Source organism: Asterias amurensis, chromosome 22 (genome assembly GCF_032118995.1).
Source record: "Asterias amurensis chromosome 22, ASM3211899v1".
NCBI classification, from domain to species: domain Eukaryota; kingdom Metazoa; phylum Echinodermata; class Asteroidea; order Forcipulatida; family Asteriidae; genus Asterias; species Asterias amurensis.
The window spans coordinates 1216422-1234633 of record NC_092669.1 but is presented as its reverse complement, the minus strand read 5'-3'; the positions used below and the strand labels follow the sequence as shown (position 1 = coordinate 1234633).

Here is an 18212-nt window from a genome sequence, read left to right as displayed (position 1 = left end):
TTGTATTGTGACCCAGCCCAGCCATGTGGGGGCGTTTTCGTAGCTGAGATACAGAAGAGTAACCGCTATCTGAGACTTGAATGAAATCTATGGAGACAACAAAGCTTCGCCTTTTTGTGCAACAACATCAAGAAAGATCACGATGAGAGGTCACCATTGAACAAAAGTTGTCTAGCAAGATCAAAACTGCTCTGGCAAAATCAGTGACTGTAGTACTGTGCACTTCAATTCGTGTGTGAATTAATAAGGGAATCAATGTGTGGTGAAGAGGTTTTCAACTAGTGGTTTAATCCAAACGAGGCCTGGTTCTTGATAATTTTACCGAGACGAAGTCGAGGTAAATTATCAAGAACCAACCAATCATGCTTCCACCAATCATACAAAGTTAAACCCTACTAAAAGGCACTAGAATCCTTTGGTATTTGCAAAGATATTTGCGACATCACAAATATCTGCAAAGATATTTGCCAAGATATTTGCGACATCGCAAATATCTGCAAAGATATTTGCCAAGATATTTGCGACATCGCAAATATCTGCAAAGATATTTGCAAAGATATTTGCGACATCACAAATATCTGCAAAGATATTTGCAAAGATATTTGCGACATCACAAATATCTGCAAAGATATTTGCAAAGATATTTGCGACATCACAAGTATCTGCAAAGATATTTGCCAAGATATTTGCGACATCGCAAATATCTGCAAAGATATTTGCAAAGATATTTGCGACATCACAAATATCTGCAAAGATATTTGCAAAGATATTTGCGACATCACAAATATCTGCAAAGATATTTGCAAAGATATTTGCGACATCACAAATATCTGCAAAGATATTTGCGACATCGCAAATATCTGCAAAGATATTTGCGACATCACAAATATTTGCAAAGATATTAGCAAAGGTATTTGCGACATCGCAAATATTTGCAAAGATATTTGCAAAGATATTTGCGACATCGCAAATATCTCCAAAGATATTTGCGATGTGCGATGTCCCTTCAGGGCCACCATAGAAAGCGCTGTCTGGAGCACTCGTAAACTTGCACTGGCACACACTGGGTTTCTGCCCTCACGCGCTATAGCAATCGTGCATTTGCGAAAAAGTCACGTTGCACGCGCACTGTGCATATTATTGAGAAGCGAATTAGTAAAGTTGAATACTGTCGGTCAATTTGCGACTCGGCGAGTACAATCTATATGAGTAACCATTTTTTTTATTTATAGTAAACCTCCTATCAAAGAAAAAAATCGCCTTTTGGGGTAGCCTTGATCAAGGCGCTACAGCCAGCCGCGATCTGCAAAATCCCAGTCCCCATCACTGAATTCCGCCAGCGCACCCCCATACATAACACAGTGCATATAATACGTGTACAGCGTATGTACACATACGTACTATACATGTACATGTACCATCTGTATACGGTACACTTACGGTACATGGGTACTTCCTAAGTTGTTTGAGCCACGTGTATGAGGTTGAAAGTACAAAAACACGACCATACTCACGACTACGCTATACCGTTCTCGCTGTACAATGTATGGTAATGTACATTTGTGTATGCACTGCATGCGTGTGCCGCGAACCGGGCCGGGGAACAGTACGTCAACAGCCTTGATCAAGGCTACTTTTGGGGCTATTTATAGGCATATAACGTCATTCAGGAAGCAGTAGGCCCTATATAAAGCCGAGCGTTCTCACACATCGGCCTCTTCCAATGTTCAACATCGAACATTCACAGAGACAAATCAACAGAGCAAATTTTTTAAGGAAAATGAATCAAGAGGCACCCGCAGTCGAATGTGAACTTATGACACCTGTTATCAGACAACTTAAACCAGGAGGATACCCAGATGGGTCACAAAAACCGCCTGATGATCGACCAAAAGTACCGCCCAATATTCGGAAAAAAGAACATCCCGATGATCAGCCAAAAGTACCGCCAAATGATCGGCCAAAAGTACCACCTGATAAGATACTAAATAACCCGTCACCAGACGGAAGAGCAAAACCAAACCGTACAAACTTCGATCCCATTCTCATCTCCATCACTGCGGGTGCCTCCCAACAACAAGACGGCAATAACAACTCAGCCCTGCGACACGATCAAAAGGTGAGAATAAAATACATCACTGTTTTAGGGATATGATTTCTCCGTTTTTTTAACGGAATTCCGGCTTTCCCCCTTAAAAAAGGTAAACTCGCCTTTATTTACCACCCCCCCCAAAGAAAAACCCCAAAATTTGTTAAGATCAATTCTAAAAGAAATGGAGATAATATAACCATAACTAAAGCCACATACTCCAGCCATTGTTAATAATGGGCTTCGTGCTCGCTAGTTGCGATGTAACCCTCCTCCCGACGGCCGCCAGGCCGGAGGGTTACGATATTCTCTCGAGCGGCAAACGATAATCTGATCCGACACGTAAAAGTTCGACAGCTAGTCACCAGATTTGCCCCACCTTTTCTTCAACTCTCGAGCGGCAAACGATAATCTGATCCGACACGTAAAAGTTCGACAGCTAGTCACCAGATTTGCCCCACCTTTTCTTCAAAAATATTTTCTCAATGTGTCTTGAGTGTTCAATAGACATTGTTCGTGCCCTTAGAATTTGTGTCATGATTTTTGAAAGTTGTAAAAATGGGGCAAATCTGGTGACTACTGTTGAAGTTATACATGTTGGACCAGATTGTCGTTTGCCGCTCGAGAGTATCTCGTAACCCTCCGGCATGGCGGCCGTCGGGAGGTGGGTTACGTTATCGCAACTGCGTGCATGCTCGCAAGTTTTCGAGCTCGCATGCTTCCGCGCCTTTCGCTCAGAACTCTCTTTTTTCTAATCAGCCTAGAACATCCCTACTGTTTTTTAGTGTGAAGAAGAACAATATACAGCATCTTTAGTATAAAGGAATTCCGCTGGCGGACAGTTCAGAGGAACTTAACTTAACAAAATCTCATTGTTAGCAGAGTAAAATTTAGATAAAATCCCATTAAAAAAGAATACAAAATTCATTCAATAGTTGGTAACTGGTTTGAATGTCGAGTGTTTATGTATTTTTCTTCTTCCTCTTTTACTCTTCTAGATACAAGACGTGTCTAATAAGGAAGAAAAGAAACAAGATCATGGAGATAAGGTTTATGGTAAGTTGAACGTAATGAAGTTTGTGCTTTGACTATAAAAATAGCAAAATAGTTATTGATTATAAATGCATTATGTATATACTTCGTTGTATGTTCGCAGTAACACCATTTTGAAACTTTGCATGGTGGAGGGGTTGCAGAAACACCATGTACATGGTTATGAGTAAGATTTGAAACTTTGCATGAAGAAATACAATCTAGTATTGCATCATCATGTACATGAGTATTAATGACCTAAAACAACAGCGTGGTTTGCAGTATATAACACCATGTACATGAGTAGGATTTGAAACTTTGCATGGTGGAGATCGTTACCAAGTATTAAGGTTTTATGTTAATAATTATTTTGAGTAATTACCAATAGTGTCCAGATCCACTGCCTTTAATGAGTAGCAATGGTTCTGGGATCGAACCGGTGATTCGAGGAATTGTAATGACGCTAAGACTGTATGTTCCTTGCAGAAAGTGGGTTATCGTCGTATACGACGGCAAATGAGCTCCTCAGCGGTCCCAAGATTACCCGTCCCCAGGTTTACTTCCCCGTTTGTGGCTTTGATGGCAGGCAACCCCCCTGGTATTACCAGCAGCCCCCCCTAGTTCAACCTGGGGAGGTCATCGTGTTTGGTCACTCTCCGCACCTAGCTGAATTTACAGGCCATCCGGAGCATCGGATCCCAGCGATTGGGGAACATAGATTTAGTGAGGGTCCAGGTATAGAGAATAATTTCAAAGCGATTGTTAAAGAATTTGGTGAATTTAAACAATTTAAGTATAATATTAAAACTTTTCATGTAGTAGATAGTTGGGAAGGGGTAATTGATGCAAAAAATATGAAGTATATTGGAAGATTGTTGAATCTGTGTAGCCCTAGGCCTAGTAATAACATTGAAAACTACATTGACTGGAAAGAAATAATGTCAATTACTCCTCAATCATTTGTCTCGTTCTTGTTCAAGTTGGGCGACAGTACAGGAAATTTGGTTTTGGATGCTTCAATCGAAATGAAAACTGACTGGAAGGAAATATTATTGTCAATTGTTCCTCAATCATTTGTCTCGTTCTTGTTGTTCAAGTTGGGCGACAGTACAGGAAATTTGGTTTTGGATTCTTCCATTAGAATGAAAATTGACTGGAATGAAATATTATCAATTATTCCTCAATCATTTGTCTCGTTCTTGTTGTTCAAGTTGGGCGGCACACCAGGAAAATTGGTTTTGGATTCTTCCATTAGAATGAAAATTGACTGGAATGAAATATTATCAATTATTCCTCAATCATTTGTCTCGTTCTTGTTGTTCAAGTTGGGCGGCACACCAGGAAAATTGGTTTTGGATTCTTCCATTAGAATGAAAATTGACTGGAATGAAATATTATCAATTATTCCTCAATCATTTGTCTCGTTCTTGTTGTTCAAGTTGGGCGGCACACCAGGAAAATTGGTTTTGGATTCTTCCATTAGAATGAAAATTGACTGGAATGAAATATTATCAATTATTCCTCAATCATTTGTCTCGTTCTTGTTGTTCAAGTTGGGCGGCACACCAGGAAAATTGGTTTTGGATTCTTCCATTAGAATGAAAATTGACTGGAATGAAATATTATCAATTATTCCTCAATCATTTGTCTCGTTCTTGTTGTTCAAGTTGGGCGGCACACCAGGAAAATTGGTTTTGGATTCTTCCATTAGAATGAAAATTGACTGGAATGAAATATTATCAATTATTCCTCAATCATTTGTCTCGTTCTTGTTGTTCAAGTTGGGCGGCACACCAGGAAAATTGGTTTTGGATTCTTCCATTAGAATGAAAATTGACTGGAATGAAATATTATCAGTTATTCCTCAATCATTTGTCTCGTTCTTGTTGTTCAAGTTGGGCGGCACACCAGAAAAATTGGTTTTGGATGCTTCCATCAAAATGAAAATTGACTGGAGTGAAATATTATCAATTATTCCTCAATCATTTGTCTCGTTCTTGTTGTTCAAGTTGGGCGGCACACCAGGAAAATTGGTTTTGGATTCTACCATTAGAATGAAAATTGACTGGAATGAAATATTATCAGTTATTCCTCAATCATTTGTCTCGTTCTTGTTGTTCAAGTTGGGCGGCACACCAGGAAAATTGGTTTTGGATTCTACCATTAGAATGAAAATTGACTGGAATGAAATATTATCAATTATTCCTATACCATTTGTCTTCTATAAAACCATCTGCAGCAGACTCTCTTGTTGGAATTTACAAAATCTCAAGTTGGCCACGAAAATTGTATTTACAGATATTATATTAAAGAAACAAGGGAGCATTTGGATAAATAATTATAAAAAGCCTCTCGAGGAAACAAAACATCTAAAAAAATTGTATAAGAATGGGAGAGCATTCATTGAAAAAAAAACGTCTCTCAAAATCAGTGATGATTGGACAATGAGCGCATTCCATTTTGTAAAAGGTGGAAAAAAAACTGTCTGTGTCGCATTTTCAGGATATAAGTACAAAGAAGAAATTTCGCAATACTGGAATGAGAATAAAAATGAACATTTGACTGAATTTGACCTAGATATTGTCTTCAATGGCAAGCCTGAGTTCCACCAAAGACTTGCACAAAACATGGTTTTTCTTTTGTTGGACATAATCGAGCAGTATGTTTTGGAAGATTTGAAAAAGTTGCAAAATTGTATTTTAGTTGGCGATGACGAAGGTGTGCAATCCATATTGAAAGGTCGAAGGGGTTTTGGGACCATAATTTATGATAACTTCATTGAACAAGTCAAAAAAAAGAAAACAGATTTAATACTTGATATTGAGAAGAAAATCGAAGAATGGGTCCCAAACCCAAAAAACGAATTTGAAGAAGGTTACGGACAGAGATGGTTAGAACACTTCATTGACCCAGACCGCAGCGACAGTGAAATGGCGAGTGATTTAAATGCAGAGATATTAAAAAGACTCGAACGTATCACAATATATAAACTACAGAAATTGGACAAATTTCCAAATGAGTTTTTCCAGAAGCTTAAGAAACTTCTGAAAAAATGCCACTGTGCCGAAGATAACGCTATTTCATCTGTCCTCGTGGCAATGCTGGGACAAGGGGATATTCTTGACGTTAGCATTACTGCACTAGACAATAAGAACAATAATTTAAATGGAAAAGATTTCTGCGACACATGTAAAATAAAGGTTTGTTTTTTCTCTGTGCTACCATCATTGTTGTGTCACCTGGGCATAACAAGTTGCAATCTGAGGTACCTAGTTGAACTCTGCTCTTTTTACAATTCTCAGTGGCAGGCACCTTCAAGAAATTGCTCAAGAAAAAACCCCCAATTAAATCGTTTGGATGACAACAAAGAAACACGGAGCGGAATCAATGAAGATCAAACCACCTTGGCACCATCGGGTTAACAGTATGACAAGACCATAACTGCTGCAAATGGGATGATGCAAAATGATGGTTCCACAGACAAAAATGTTCAAATCATTGTCATTGTTTATGTAAAACTACCTGATAGTCTTGATGTAAAGCAAGAAACAACAATAACCATTATACACCCAATTAAAAAAGTGGTTATTTAAAAAAAAATTGTGTTTTTAGTGTTTTATTTGGTCCTCCATGAGTCACAAGTATTCCTTTTATGTCCAAAGAAAAATTGTTTATAGACAAAATAGGGAGACTGACAACAATAGACCTTATGCACATGATGTCATTTCAGTACGGCGCCCCCGCATTGGGGTAAAAAGGAGGTTGTTCATTGGCCAATCTATGTGCGTTTCGATTGTTTCGTCACCGTTTGACCTCAAAGATGGCGGCTGGATGACGTCAATGCATAGGGCTTTGCTAGCTCAGCTGCTAGTTCGCTAGCACACTTCCGAAGGTCGTTGGTTCAAAACTCGATCAAGTCCCTTTATTCTTTGTTCAACCCCAAATATTTGTTTTTATTATTTCTAAAGGATGACACAATGCCATCTGTCGACATGATTAGTTATGAACAATTCGTGTTTGTTATTGGGAAAACTCTCTGATACTTTTATGCGGCAATTAAAGGCAGTGGACACTATTGGTAATTACTCAAAATAATTATCAGCATAAAACCTTAATTGGCATAACAAGTAATGGGGAGAGGTTGATAGTATAAAACATTGTGAGAAACGGCTCCCTCTGAAGTGAAGCAGTTTTTGAGAAAGAATTAATTTTCCACGAATTTGATTTCGAGACCCCAGTTTAGAATTTGAGGTCTCGAAATCAAGCATCTGAAAGCACACAAAGTTCGTGTGACAAGGGTGTTTTTTCTTTCATTATTATCTCACACGTTCGATGACTGATTGAGCTCAAATGTTTACAGGTTTGTTATTTTGTGCATATGTTGAGATACACCAAGTGAGAAGAATGGTCTTTGACAATATTACCAATAGTGTCCAGTGTCTTTAATTAATACACAACACCAATAAGCACCACAAGCTCATCATCACGATTTAACTGTACACTCGTTATGTATGTACGACTCTACACGCACTAGCTAGTGTACGAAGAGTTAGTTCAACTTGAAAATGACTGTCGTTCCAAAAGAAACATGATGTGAACAACTCAGCTGATACCATTATTTATTTCAAGTTAAACAATTTACTTTAACACACAATCGAGCAGTTATTGGGGAAGTATATATTATAATCTTTATTGGTGTTCAACGTCCAGACATCAATGTGCTAAGTTTTCAAGTGCATTGTGCGTGTTTTTTTGTTCGCGAAAACAACTTTTGTTTGCAACGGGGTATTTACGGGTATTTCTCATTTTCTGAATTCCCAGTGTATGTAAGGGAATTTCCCGATTAATTGCGACTTATATATAACAGCCATTGCTCTTGCGTCAGACAAATTTATCCACCAACACTTTAGACTTGACTCAAGTCCCAATCCCGCGAGAGTCCTTTTATTTGAAGAACACTCCCCCAACCAACAGGGTCTGTACGCATGCGTGAATGTTAATAAGCATATTTCATGGGAAGGGTCCATTGAACTGAACATTGGATACATTATTTGCCTTCTCGTAGCAGCGCCTGCGCCTGTTTCCGCATTCAAATCGGCCATGCGTATAGAATCATTATCAAAAGAAGTTGAGCACCATGTAGACAATAGACTTGGTTCCAAGTCTTCGATAGTGGCTTTTAGTCGTCCTGAAGCCGCTACAAACAGCGCCCTCTTGTGATCTTTCTTCCGTGATAGCAATTAATTAATGTGGGGGCGTTTTCGTAGCTGAGATACAGAAGAATAACCACGATCTGAGACTTGAATGAAGTCTATGGAGACAACAAAGCTTCGCCTTTTTGTGCAACATCAAGAAAGATCACGATGAGAGGTCACCATTGAACAAAAGTTGTCTAGCAAGATCAAAACTGCTCCGGCAAAATCAGTGACTATAGTACTGTGCACTTTAATTCTTACTCGCAAAATGGGAGTCCTTTAAACCGTTTTTTTTTTGTGAATTAATAAGGGAATCAATGTGTGGTGAAGAGGTTTTCAACAAGTGGTTTAATCCCAACGAGGCCTGGTTCTTGATAATTTTACCGAGACAAAGTCGATGGTGTCCGCCATGCAATACTGTCCGCTCCGGACACTTTTGCATATGCAATCATGTCACGGCTATGCAAAAACCGTACGGTGGACATGTACATGACTGTGCATGTATGTGCGCACGTAAGCGAGCGTGCATGCACTGAAACTATGCAGCATGAATAATTTACGTATTTTATGATTGCAGCGAATACCCAACGGCCGAACATTTCCCATGTCATTCATGACATGCAGTTACCTTGTAAAAAAACTGGCGAAGGTGTTCCGGCGACCAAGGGCGTAATTTACTGCAAGAACCGTTTTGCACGAGGGCGGACACAACTGCATATGCAAATGTGTCCGCGCGGACACAATTGCATTATGCAGCAGCGTCCGGGCGGACACGATTGCATATGCAAAACCGTGCGGTGGACATTACTGCATATGCACTAATGTCCTCCGGATACAGTATTGCATTGGGGACATTTGCACGCGACACCGTACGCCAAATGTAACTGTAGTGCACACTCTATTGGCGAGATATCCCCCACTTGGTCCATTATAAACACTGAAAGTGAAATAAAAGACCAAGCAAAAATAAAAGTTCATAGTTTTTCTCATCATATTTATTCATTCAGTAATAGAGATGTTCTGTTAGTACAAATCAAAGCATTGACAGGTGAACTTTCTTCTGTCAATGTCAAGAGGAAGAGGTACAATTTTTTGATCACAAAAAGAAGAAGAAAAAAAAGGTTAATTGAAGGCTTTAAAAAGGCCAACGTTAGACCACTATAAACCTTGATCATAGTGCAGCCCATTGATATCAATGATTTCAACAATGTCACCCATTGATATCAACGTTACCAAACCGAGGCTGAAAGAACAAAAGGATTATTAGCATATTTTTATTCGATACGAGGAACAAGTCTCCGTGTTAAAACATGTTTTCCTTACGGGTCTTTAACCAGGCAGACACAGCCCAAGCCTGTGCCAGGGTTAACAAGCTAGCCCAGGAAAAATTCCCATTGAATCCCATTGAGTCCCACTGATATTTTGAATGGGATTCAATAAAATAATGATAATAATAATACTAATAATTTGGGGGGGCTAATCATCCTTACTCGCAGGTAAGAGCTGAATTGCGAAGGACGCGGCTACAACGTGTTCGAGAAGCAGGCATGCAAGGGCGCATTCAGCTGCCAGCCACATCAACCCATTATGACCACGGAGCACAGCCAAGATCGAAAGTGTTTGATTTTTTCCCTGAGGGAGGAAAACCGGATAGTCTGGAAAACGCTCGTGGCACAGCAGCGAACCAACGCACAACTCAACTCACATATGGCCCCGACCGGGAATCGAACCGGGGTCACCTTGGTGAGAGGCGAGCGCTTTACGTACAAGCCAACCGTGCCACCAATGGGATCTACCGGGGTCAACCTAGGGAAGCAAATCGAACGCACCCATGATGAGCGTCACTGCATGACTGACACGAGTGCTATATAGGCAGCCACTATTTTACCATTTTACTTCCAAGGGAATCCTTTCTCAAAACAGTTGACCCTATCAACAGCTGCAGTGCTTCCCACCAAGTATGTTTCAATTAGGGAATAAATGAGTGATGACGAGTTCTTAAACAGACATTTAAAACCGGCAGGGTCGTTGCCACTCAATAAATAACCATGTCAAATTTGTGCGGATAGTAATGCATCCTCACATCCATGGGCTTTAATACCCGCACAAATGCTATTCGAAAACAACCAGCTGGTCTTTATCAACCGTTTAAACACCCCCCATGTGACGCGGTCTCCACCAATAGCAATAGCGAAACTGTCTAGGGTATTTATGAATGGTAATTAATTTTTACCAATCTATAACCCTACCTATAAAATACAAGGTCTCCTCATGGTACAACATTTTGGAAGATTAATTGCAGATAATAACTGATGGGATACAAAATAAAACTTGATAAATAACAACAAATATTAAGAGTTAAAATAATGATTGCGTTGAACAGTTATACAAAGCACATACTGACAAATGGTAAAAATTATCAAATATATATATTCCTTTACATGTGTTTTGTTTTAGGCTATTTACATATTTACAGAAGATTTTAGTTACACTTTAAGTGACATTTTCTGAACCCCCAACAATTAAAAAAAGTACAAAAATACAAAATTATACAAATAAAAATAATTGTGATAAAATTTGTCAGCACTATTGACACAAAACACTGGTCTATTGGTACTTTTTAGAAGATAGTAACATTACCCTTCAAAAACACAAACAAATGGAACCTCCTTATGTCTCTTTTGGAAAAAAGTTTAAAAGCAAAGGTTTTGAAAAAAGTTTAAAAACCTTGGTAACCCAAGGTTTAAAACCCAAGGTTTAAAACCCAAGGTTTAAAACCAAAGGTTTAAAACCAAAGATTTAAAGGAAGTGGACACTGTTGGTAATTACTCAAAATAATTATTAACATAAAACCTGACTTGATGATAGCTGTTGATAGCTGTTGACTGTGAGAAACGACTCCTTCTGAAGTAACGTAGTTTTCGAGAAAGAAGTAATTTTCAACAGATTTGGTTCCAGGACCTCAGAATTAGATTTTGAGGTCTCGAAATCAAGCATCTGAAAGCACACAACTTTGTGTGACAAGGGTATTTTTTCTTTCATTATTATCTCGCAACTTTAACGACCAATTTGTTATTTTATGCATATGAGATACACCAAGCAAGAAGATGGTCTTTGACAATTACCAATAGTGTCCAGTGTTTTTAAAGGCAAAGGTATTGATTAGGGGGAAATTGGATTCAGGTCTGTTTTATTCCACAATTAGGTCGTGTCATTTTTAGCTCTAAAGAAAACATCACTGCACTATTATTAAGTGATCAAGAGACATTTTAGCTTCCACCAAAACAAAAATAGGGTAACCAAAAATGGCAAAGGAACACAGACATTGAAAAGATTTTCATGATAAAAAAAAGAAGAAAAATGTTTGAAAGTTGAGAAAGAAACTTTGGGTGAAGAAGTTTTCTATCAATAGCTGTTTCACAGAGATAAATATTTACATGAACAAAAAAGTTTATAAGGATGGCAAGGAAATACTAGATTAAAAAAATCTGAATAAGTTGTTAAATCTTTTGATAGGTAAATGAAAAAGACAATCTGAATTGTTTTACCTGAGTTCAGGGAAAAGGTATGAGGTTGTTTTTATCAAAAAGGTTTTATTTTTAAGAATATTTTGACGAAACTCTTGAGTATGAATTAAGAAAATGATTCAAATCATTAAATCTTTTTCACCACCAATTTCATATAACAATCATCTGAAATGTTTTTGTTTTAGTTTTAGGGAACCAGTCTAATATGGAAGACTTTTGTGGACTCTAGAGGGCAGCAGACTTACAATGTTAATCCATTCTTCTTTGAAGTGTACACATAGAGCATGCTACCCGGATCGGAGACAGATTGAAATTTACAGTGTGAAAGGGGTCGAACAAGATCTCCGGTTTGGAACCGGTTCCAACCCCGAGATTTTGGACAGTGTAAAAAAGGCCTTATCTTGCATTCCCCAGTAGTATTTATGCACCACAATCAAATGTCAAGGCAAATTGCTTTTAAGTAATACTGAAGATTCCTAATCAGTAATGTAAAGGCACTGGGCTCTATTGGTAATTACTAAAAAAATAATTATTAGCATAAAAACTTACTTGGTATTGAGAGCCATTGATAGTATAAAACATTGTGAGAAATGGCTCCCTCTGAAGTAATGCAGTTTTTGAGAGAAAGGTGAACTCTAACTCAATATAGTAAAAGGCTATAGGCCTGAAGACTGTAGAGGGTGCAACAATTGTTTTGTTATACCTCTGTAACGTTATTATTCCTCTTCTCAAAGTTCTGTTGTCATCGTCAAACATTATTACGACGGACTACTCATTGTTTAATAAGCAGACAAACAAGTAACAATTCCCTCGTACCCGCAGTTGCTTCGTACACAACGCTGGAAATCGACCAACGCTGGGAACGATCAAGGTGATGTACACCGGTGTTCATCACTTTTCATGTTACCCGGCCCGTCGAGCCATGTAACGGGCGGTTTTGTTGCACGGCACGTGATTGGTTCTCGACCAATCAAATTCACAATTTGTACAGAGGTATAATAAAAATGTTTGCATGCAACAAGGGTGTTTTTCCTTTCATTATTCTCTGTAACTTCAATGACCAATTGAGTGAACATTTTCACAGATTTGTTATTTTATGCATGTTTGGATACACCAAGTAGGAATATCGTTCTTTGACATTTACCAAAGGTGTCCAGTGCCTTTAAAAGATAACATTTCTTCCACAATTTATTTCAGGAAAAATGAAGACAATCTCATAACTTTGTGTCGTGGTCGGTATCAGACGTATTTGAGGGATGCCTGTTTATTTCGTTAGACATCGGTCTTGACTTCAGAAGCATCTGGTAGGCAATCTCGAAAGCTTGGCCCAGAGTTAAGATTATCTCCGTTGACGTCTCCTAAAAAAGAAAGATACAGAAAATTTAAAAACGTAATCATTGTAACAACAATAATGCATTTAAAATACCCCATCGATCTAGTGTACAAGCCCCTTTTCCGAGGCGCAAAAAAACCCCAAAACCGATAGTAGTAGGTTTAAATGATGTAAGATTTAGGCCTATCGAAAGTAAAATGTAAGTGAATAAGTTGAAACAAACATAAACTATATTCTAACACACAAGTAAAATATAGGCCTATCTAAGTAAAATGTGAGTGAACATGTTGGAACAAAAATAAACTAAATACATCTATTATAAACTATTATAAACTAAATCTATTATAAACTAAACATCTATTATAAACTAAATACTAACACACAAGTAAACAACTGTTAAATAAAAATACACAGTCACTTTTAGGCACCATAAATTTTTATTTATGGAATATCCAACAACAAAAGTTTGGAGTTTGAAATTTTCAAACCCACAACAATCATCATTGCAGGACCTTTTCAAATCACAAGAGCAGTCAGAGGGTCAAAGTTATAGTGAAACAACATAAATTCAGATGGTACATAATAATAACAACAACAACAAATTCTTATCAAGTGCATTTCACAATAACCAACTCAATTCAGGCCTGTATGCTTCGTTTTTTGAAAGGGCAAGGGCACCAAGGCATTTTCTCCTTGGTAAAGGGCACCCTATGAGGAAATTGTAAATTACTACTGAAGCATTTCAAGGGCACCACAAGGAATTGACCAGGTGGCACAGAGGCAATCGCCTTCGTTGCCTCCGTGAAGTAGCAGGCCTTACGCTTTACATGCCCTGGGGAAACCGTAACACTGCAAAGGCTTGTTCATACACAATATCAATTCCTCTACCTTCGCAGGTACCCATTTAACCATTTAAACCCCATTATGATCCCTAACCATTGATCACATGATACCAAAACACTCAAACTTTGGTATTGTCAGTTTTCTCAAAAGATATTTCAAGAAAATGTTGGTGTTTGAACTCGGAAAGAAATTAACCAAATAAAATGTACAAGTAAATCATGTCTCAATACAAGTCAATCACAGTAAAATGCAATGAGTAAATATAAAGCACAAAAAAGGGGTTATTATTGGTAAATCATGTCTTCAGCTGCACCTTCACATACAAGAAAAAATACAATTGGACAAGGGAGCAGATTATAATATCACACTTTAGCAGAAGTAAAAAGTATTAAAACTGAAAACTTAAAAACAAGGCAAACACGAGTTTAGAAATCGCATAAAACAAATAAACAAATTATTAGTGGGTTTACATTTTTATATTGAATAAAAAACAGATTTATATGAGAACAAAAAAATACTTTGATCAATTGAGACACATATAGAAAAGGCCATAAGTTCACGATGTCATAAGGTCACAAGTTCATAAGGTCATACGATCTTACCTGTCCTTTCACGCTAAAGACATGACAATATAACTTCTCATTCTCACTGTCTTTTGTGATGTAAGCAAAGGTTCGAAGGTCGTCAGAGTCTTGAGTGACACAGGAGATGTTGCAGATCTCGTGTTCCGTGATTATCAACTGCGAAACAAAGAACACAGAGAGGCCAAGTGATAGGGCGTCGAGAAGACTCTTCTAGGGTTCGAAATGTCAGACCAAGTGGGAAAACTGGGGTGGATTTCACAAAGTGTTAAGACTAGTCTTATCTTGAGTTAGGACGAGTTACTCGTCCTAACTCAGGACTTGCCATGCGTTTTTAATATCTCCTAGGACTAGTCCTAACTCTTTGTGAAATCGACCCCTGGAGTGGATTTCACAAAGAGCTAAGACAAGTCTTATCTCGATTTAGGGCGAGTTGCCCGTCTTAAATTAGGACTAGCCTTAAGTTTGTAATACCTCCTAGGACTAGTCCTAACTTTTTGTGAAATCGACCCCTGGACTTTGATAATTATCAAAGGTGTCCAGTGCCTCTAAAGATACCTTTGATTTGAAGTCGATGAACTTTACGCCAACGTAGCTTATTGACAGAGTGATGGAAGGGACCTTCTGCAGATGGGAGGCGGACCTTCTCAACTTGGTACAAGACTCTTGAGTTGAGTCGATGCCTTTTACTTCCTTGACTAGTGTCGACCCAAGGTACTGAAAACAACAACAAAAGACAAGTTCTCAAAAAGAACATAATCTACCCAGCAAGTAGATACACACCGGGGCTCAGGTTCATAGAGCTGCTTAAGCACAACAAAATCATGCTTACTGGAGAAAAGGTTACCAGCCAAACTACCATGTCAAACATAAGATACAATAGCACCTCGAAAGATAAACAAGAAACAAACGAAGAATAAAAAGTACAGGAGATCTGGTGATAGCTCTTTCTTTGACCTCAATGAGGGCGCTGTTTGCCATTTGCAAGGAGTCTGTTGCAAAAAGCTAAAGGAACCTCCTACCATAAAAGTGGAAGGAACATTCGAACAAAACAGGAACGCATACTCACAGACGCTGTGTAATTACAACAGCCTTTAATCAATGCTTCCGGTGGGTGCATCCATTGTACCGTAGGGGTGTTTTCCTCACCCTCCTCCGACCCAGACCCCCTCCTCGTTGTTGCAATATTATCGTAGTCCTCAACTGTCGATATCTGCCTCGCGGCTCTCTGTCCGTTTTCTTCGCCAACTCTTGACGGCGGATGCTCTGCCCTTCCTTGCTCTACTGAGAGAGAAGTTTGAAAGTTTCTTGGTTTGGTAGGCGTGGTCACTTCCTTGGAGTAATCCTTGAAGAGATCGATGTCTAAGGAGGCGGATTGCTCCGAGGCGGAGCTTGAAAGTTGCTTCCGCTTCTCGAAAGACGTTAACTTCATCTCCTGCTGGAACCGAGAAAGACAATTTAAGTTTTGTCATGCAACAGAGACTTCGGCTAATACTTTCTGGAAATGCGAGTGTGATATGAGTTCTGATGTCATAGATTTGCAACCGATAGTCGTATCAGTTCAGCTCAACTCCTACATGATATCACTGTGAAAACAGACGTGTGACGTCAAAACTCGCTTCGCATTTGCATTCTGTCTGAAACAGGTGTAAGTTTGATCTTAAGACAATAGCAATTTAACACTTCATCTTATCAAGTTCTTGTGAAAATCAAAGTGCAGGCAATATATGAAGTGGCGGCTACAGCTCTGACTGTTTCTAAGGGTGTTGCTACGGACGTCCTATACTTTAACGCATGATGACACAGAAATCTAGCCGTAGTCGTAGCCGCTAATAGCACCTTGTAAACCCTTATAAGGTGCTTCATAATTGGGTCTCAGAATTCATCACTGCAATAAACCTATCTTTCTAAGAGTTTGTATATACTCAGCGCCTTGAGTACCTTGTTTGGTAAATACGTGCACTATCTAAGACTTTGATATTATATTATAATGCGGCGTCGGCTTTAGTCTTACCAGATCACTAGTGGTGAGTTCCAGAGAGTTTGGTCTTTGTAAGCTACCACTGCTGCTACTAAAACTCTGTCTTCTATCACCCAGCGAGGCTAAAATACGCTTCCTATGCCCCAACATATGAACCTCTAGGACCTGAAACAACAGCAAGAGGGAAAATGCACATTTTCACAGGGCACATTTTTGGTAATACTCAAAGACCAGGGGTCGATTTCACAAAGAGTTAGGACTAGTCTTATCTCAAGTTAGGACCAGTTATTCGTCCTAACTTAGGACAATCCATGCAATTTGTATATCTCCTAGGACTAGTCCTAAGTTAGGACTGGTCCTAACTCTTTGTGAAATCGACCCCAGTATCCTCACTTGGTGTATCTCAACAAATGCATAGAACGGTAACTTGTAAAAACTTTACTTTTTTACAGTTACACAAAATATAAACCACAAGGGAAACTGACTGGGTAAATTTATTAATGATTTTTGGGGTTGAACAAAGAATTGACTAGAGTGGGATTCGAACCAACGACCTCCGGATTAACGTGCCGGCGCTCTACCAACTGAGCTATCTAGCCCTATGTTGGCGGTGTCCCTATTTTGTCAATATCTTTGTTCGGGGGTGCCAGTCAGAAGCCATACAACCGTTAACTGCCGTGTAGCCAGGGATCACACCCAAATTAGGATACACCTGGGAAGCGGCAACCAGGGGATTAGCTTAAGGGGATGCAACTTGTTGTTTCAGATATCAATATAAACCACAAGGAAAACTGACTTGGTAAATTTTAAAATAACTTTTGGGGTTAAACAAAGAATTGACTAGAGTGGGATTCGAACAAAATATGGGTTTACATTTTCCAGCTCCACCTCCCAGAGTTCCATGGCTCGGTCCATGGTGATGATTCCGTTGTCGATGAAGTTTGGTATGCAGTCACTGAGGAGTAGGCTTCTTAACCACTCTGAGACTGAACTTGAGCTGCGGCATTTAGCATCTTAGGTTGAAAATAGAAGAAAAATTTAACAATTGATGAGATGAACCGGTGAACAAATGGAAGATAAAAAAAAAAATAAAAAAATAAAAAATAAAAAATTGATGTGATTGATGCTGATTTATCATCTTAGGTTGAAAATATAAAAAAAATAAACAATTGAAACAATTTATGAGATGAACAGGTGAACAAAAATATTGAGGGGTTCAAAATACAAGAAATAAAAATAAAAAATTTAAATAATTGATGCTGATTAATTATCTTTGGTTGAAAATATAAAAACAAAAATTTAACTTTTAAAGACCCGTTTGAAACAGCTTCAGCTATGTCTTTATCAGCCATTTAAACACCCCACGTGACGTGCTCTCCACCAATATGAAAAGCGAAACTGTCCAGATTCATTTACACAGGTACTCACCTATTGTCTTCATGATTGGAAGCGCATTTGTAGCTTGAAGGATTATGTTACGATGAAGTTCCTCCATGATGCCCATCTCAATCAAGTCATTCTCCTCAAGAATCTTCCCTCCCTGTCAGCGACAATAAGAAAAGATGAGGCAAGACAAAAAACACTGACAATTGAGTTGGTTATCAATGTAGAAGTATATCAATGTTTTGGGG

At 38.6% G+C, this 18212-nt stretch overlaps 1 protein-coding gene and 1 long non-coding RNA gene across 5 annotated transcripts in view; one reads left to right on the top strand and one right to left on the bottom strand.

The window, feature by feature from the left end:
- Window positions 1–1733: 1733 nt before the first annotated feature.
- Window positions 1734–6693, top strand: LOC139953763 (uncharacterized). Its single transcript, XR_011788009.1, has 3 exons — window positions 1734–2119; window positions 3088–3145; window positions 3608–6693. It is a non-coding gene; the product is annotated as an uncharacterized lncRNA (long non-coding RNA).
- A 2614-nt stretch (window positions 6694–9307) lies between these two features.
- Window positions 9308–18212, bottom strand: part of LOC139953644 (ankyrin repeat and sterile alpha motif domain-containing protein 1B-like) — a 50264-nt gene continuing 41359 nt past the window's right edge. For 3 of the 4 annotated variants that reach the window (XM_071953140.1, XM_071953143.1, XM_071953144.1), the window contains 7 exons: window positions 18010–18121; window positions 17455–17594; window positions 16615–16746; window positions 15670–16038; window positions 15159–15317; window positions 14622–14759; window positions 9308–13201 (listed from right to left, as the gene is read on the bottom strand). In XM_071953140.1, the coding sequence (XP_071809241.1) occupies window positions 13058–13201; window positions 14622–14759; window positions 15159–15317; window positions 15670–16038; window positions 16615–16746; window positions 17455–17594; window positions 18010–18121 (1194 nt within the window). In that variant the 3' untranslated portion in view covers window positions 9308–13057. The remainder of the gene's footprint in view (window positions 13202–14621; window positions 14760–15158; window positions 15318–15669; window positions 16039–16614; window positions 16747–17454; window positions 17595–18009; window positions 18122–18212) is intronic. The other variant, XM_071953141.1, reaches the window with a different exon arrangement.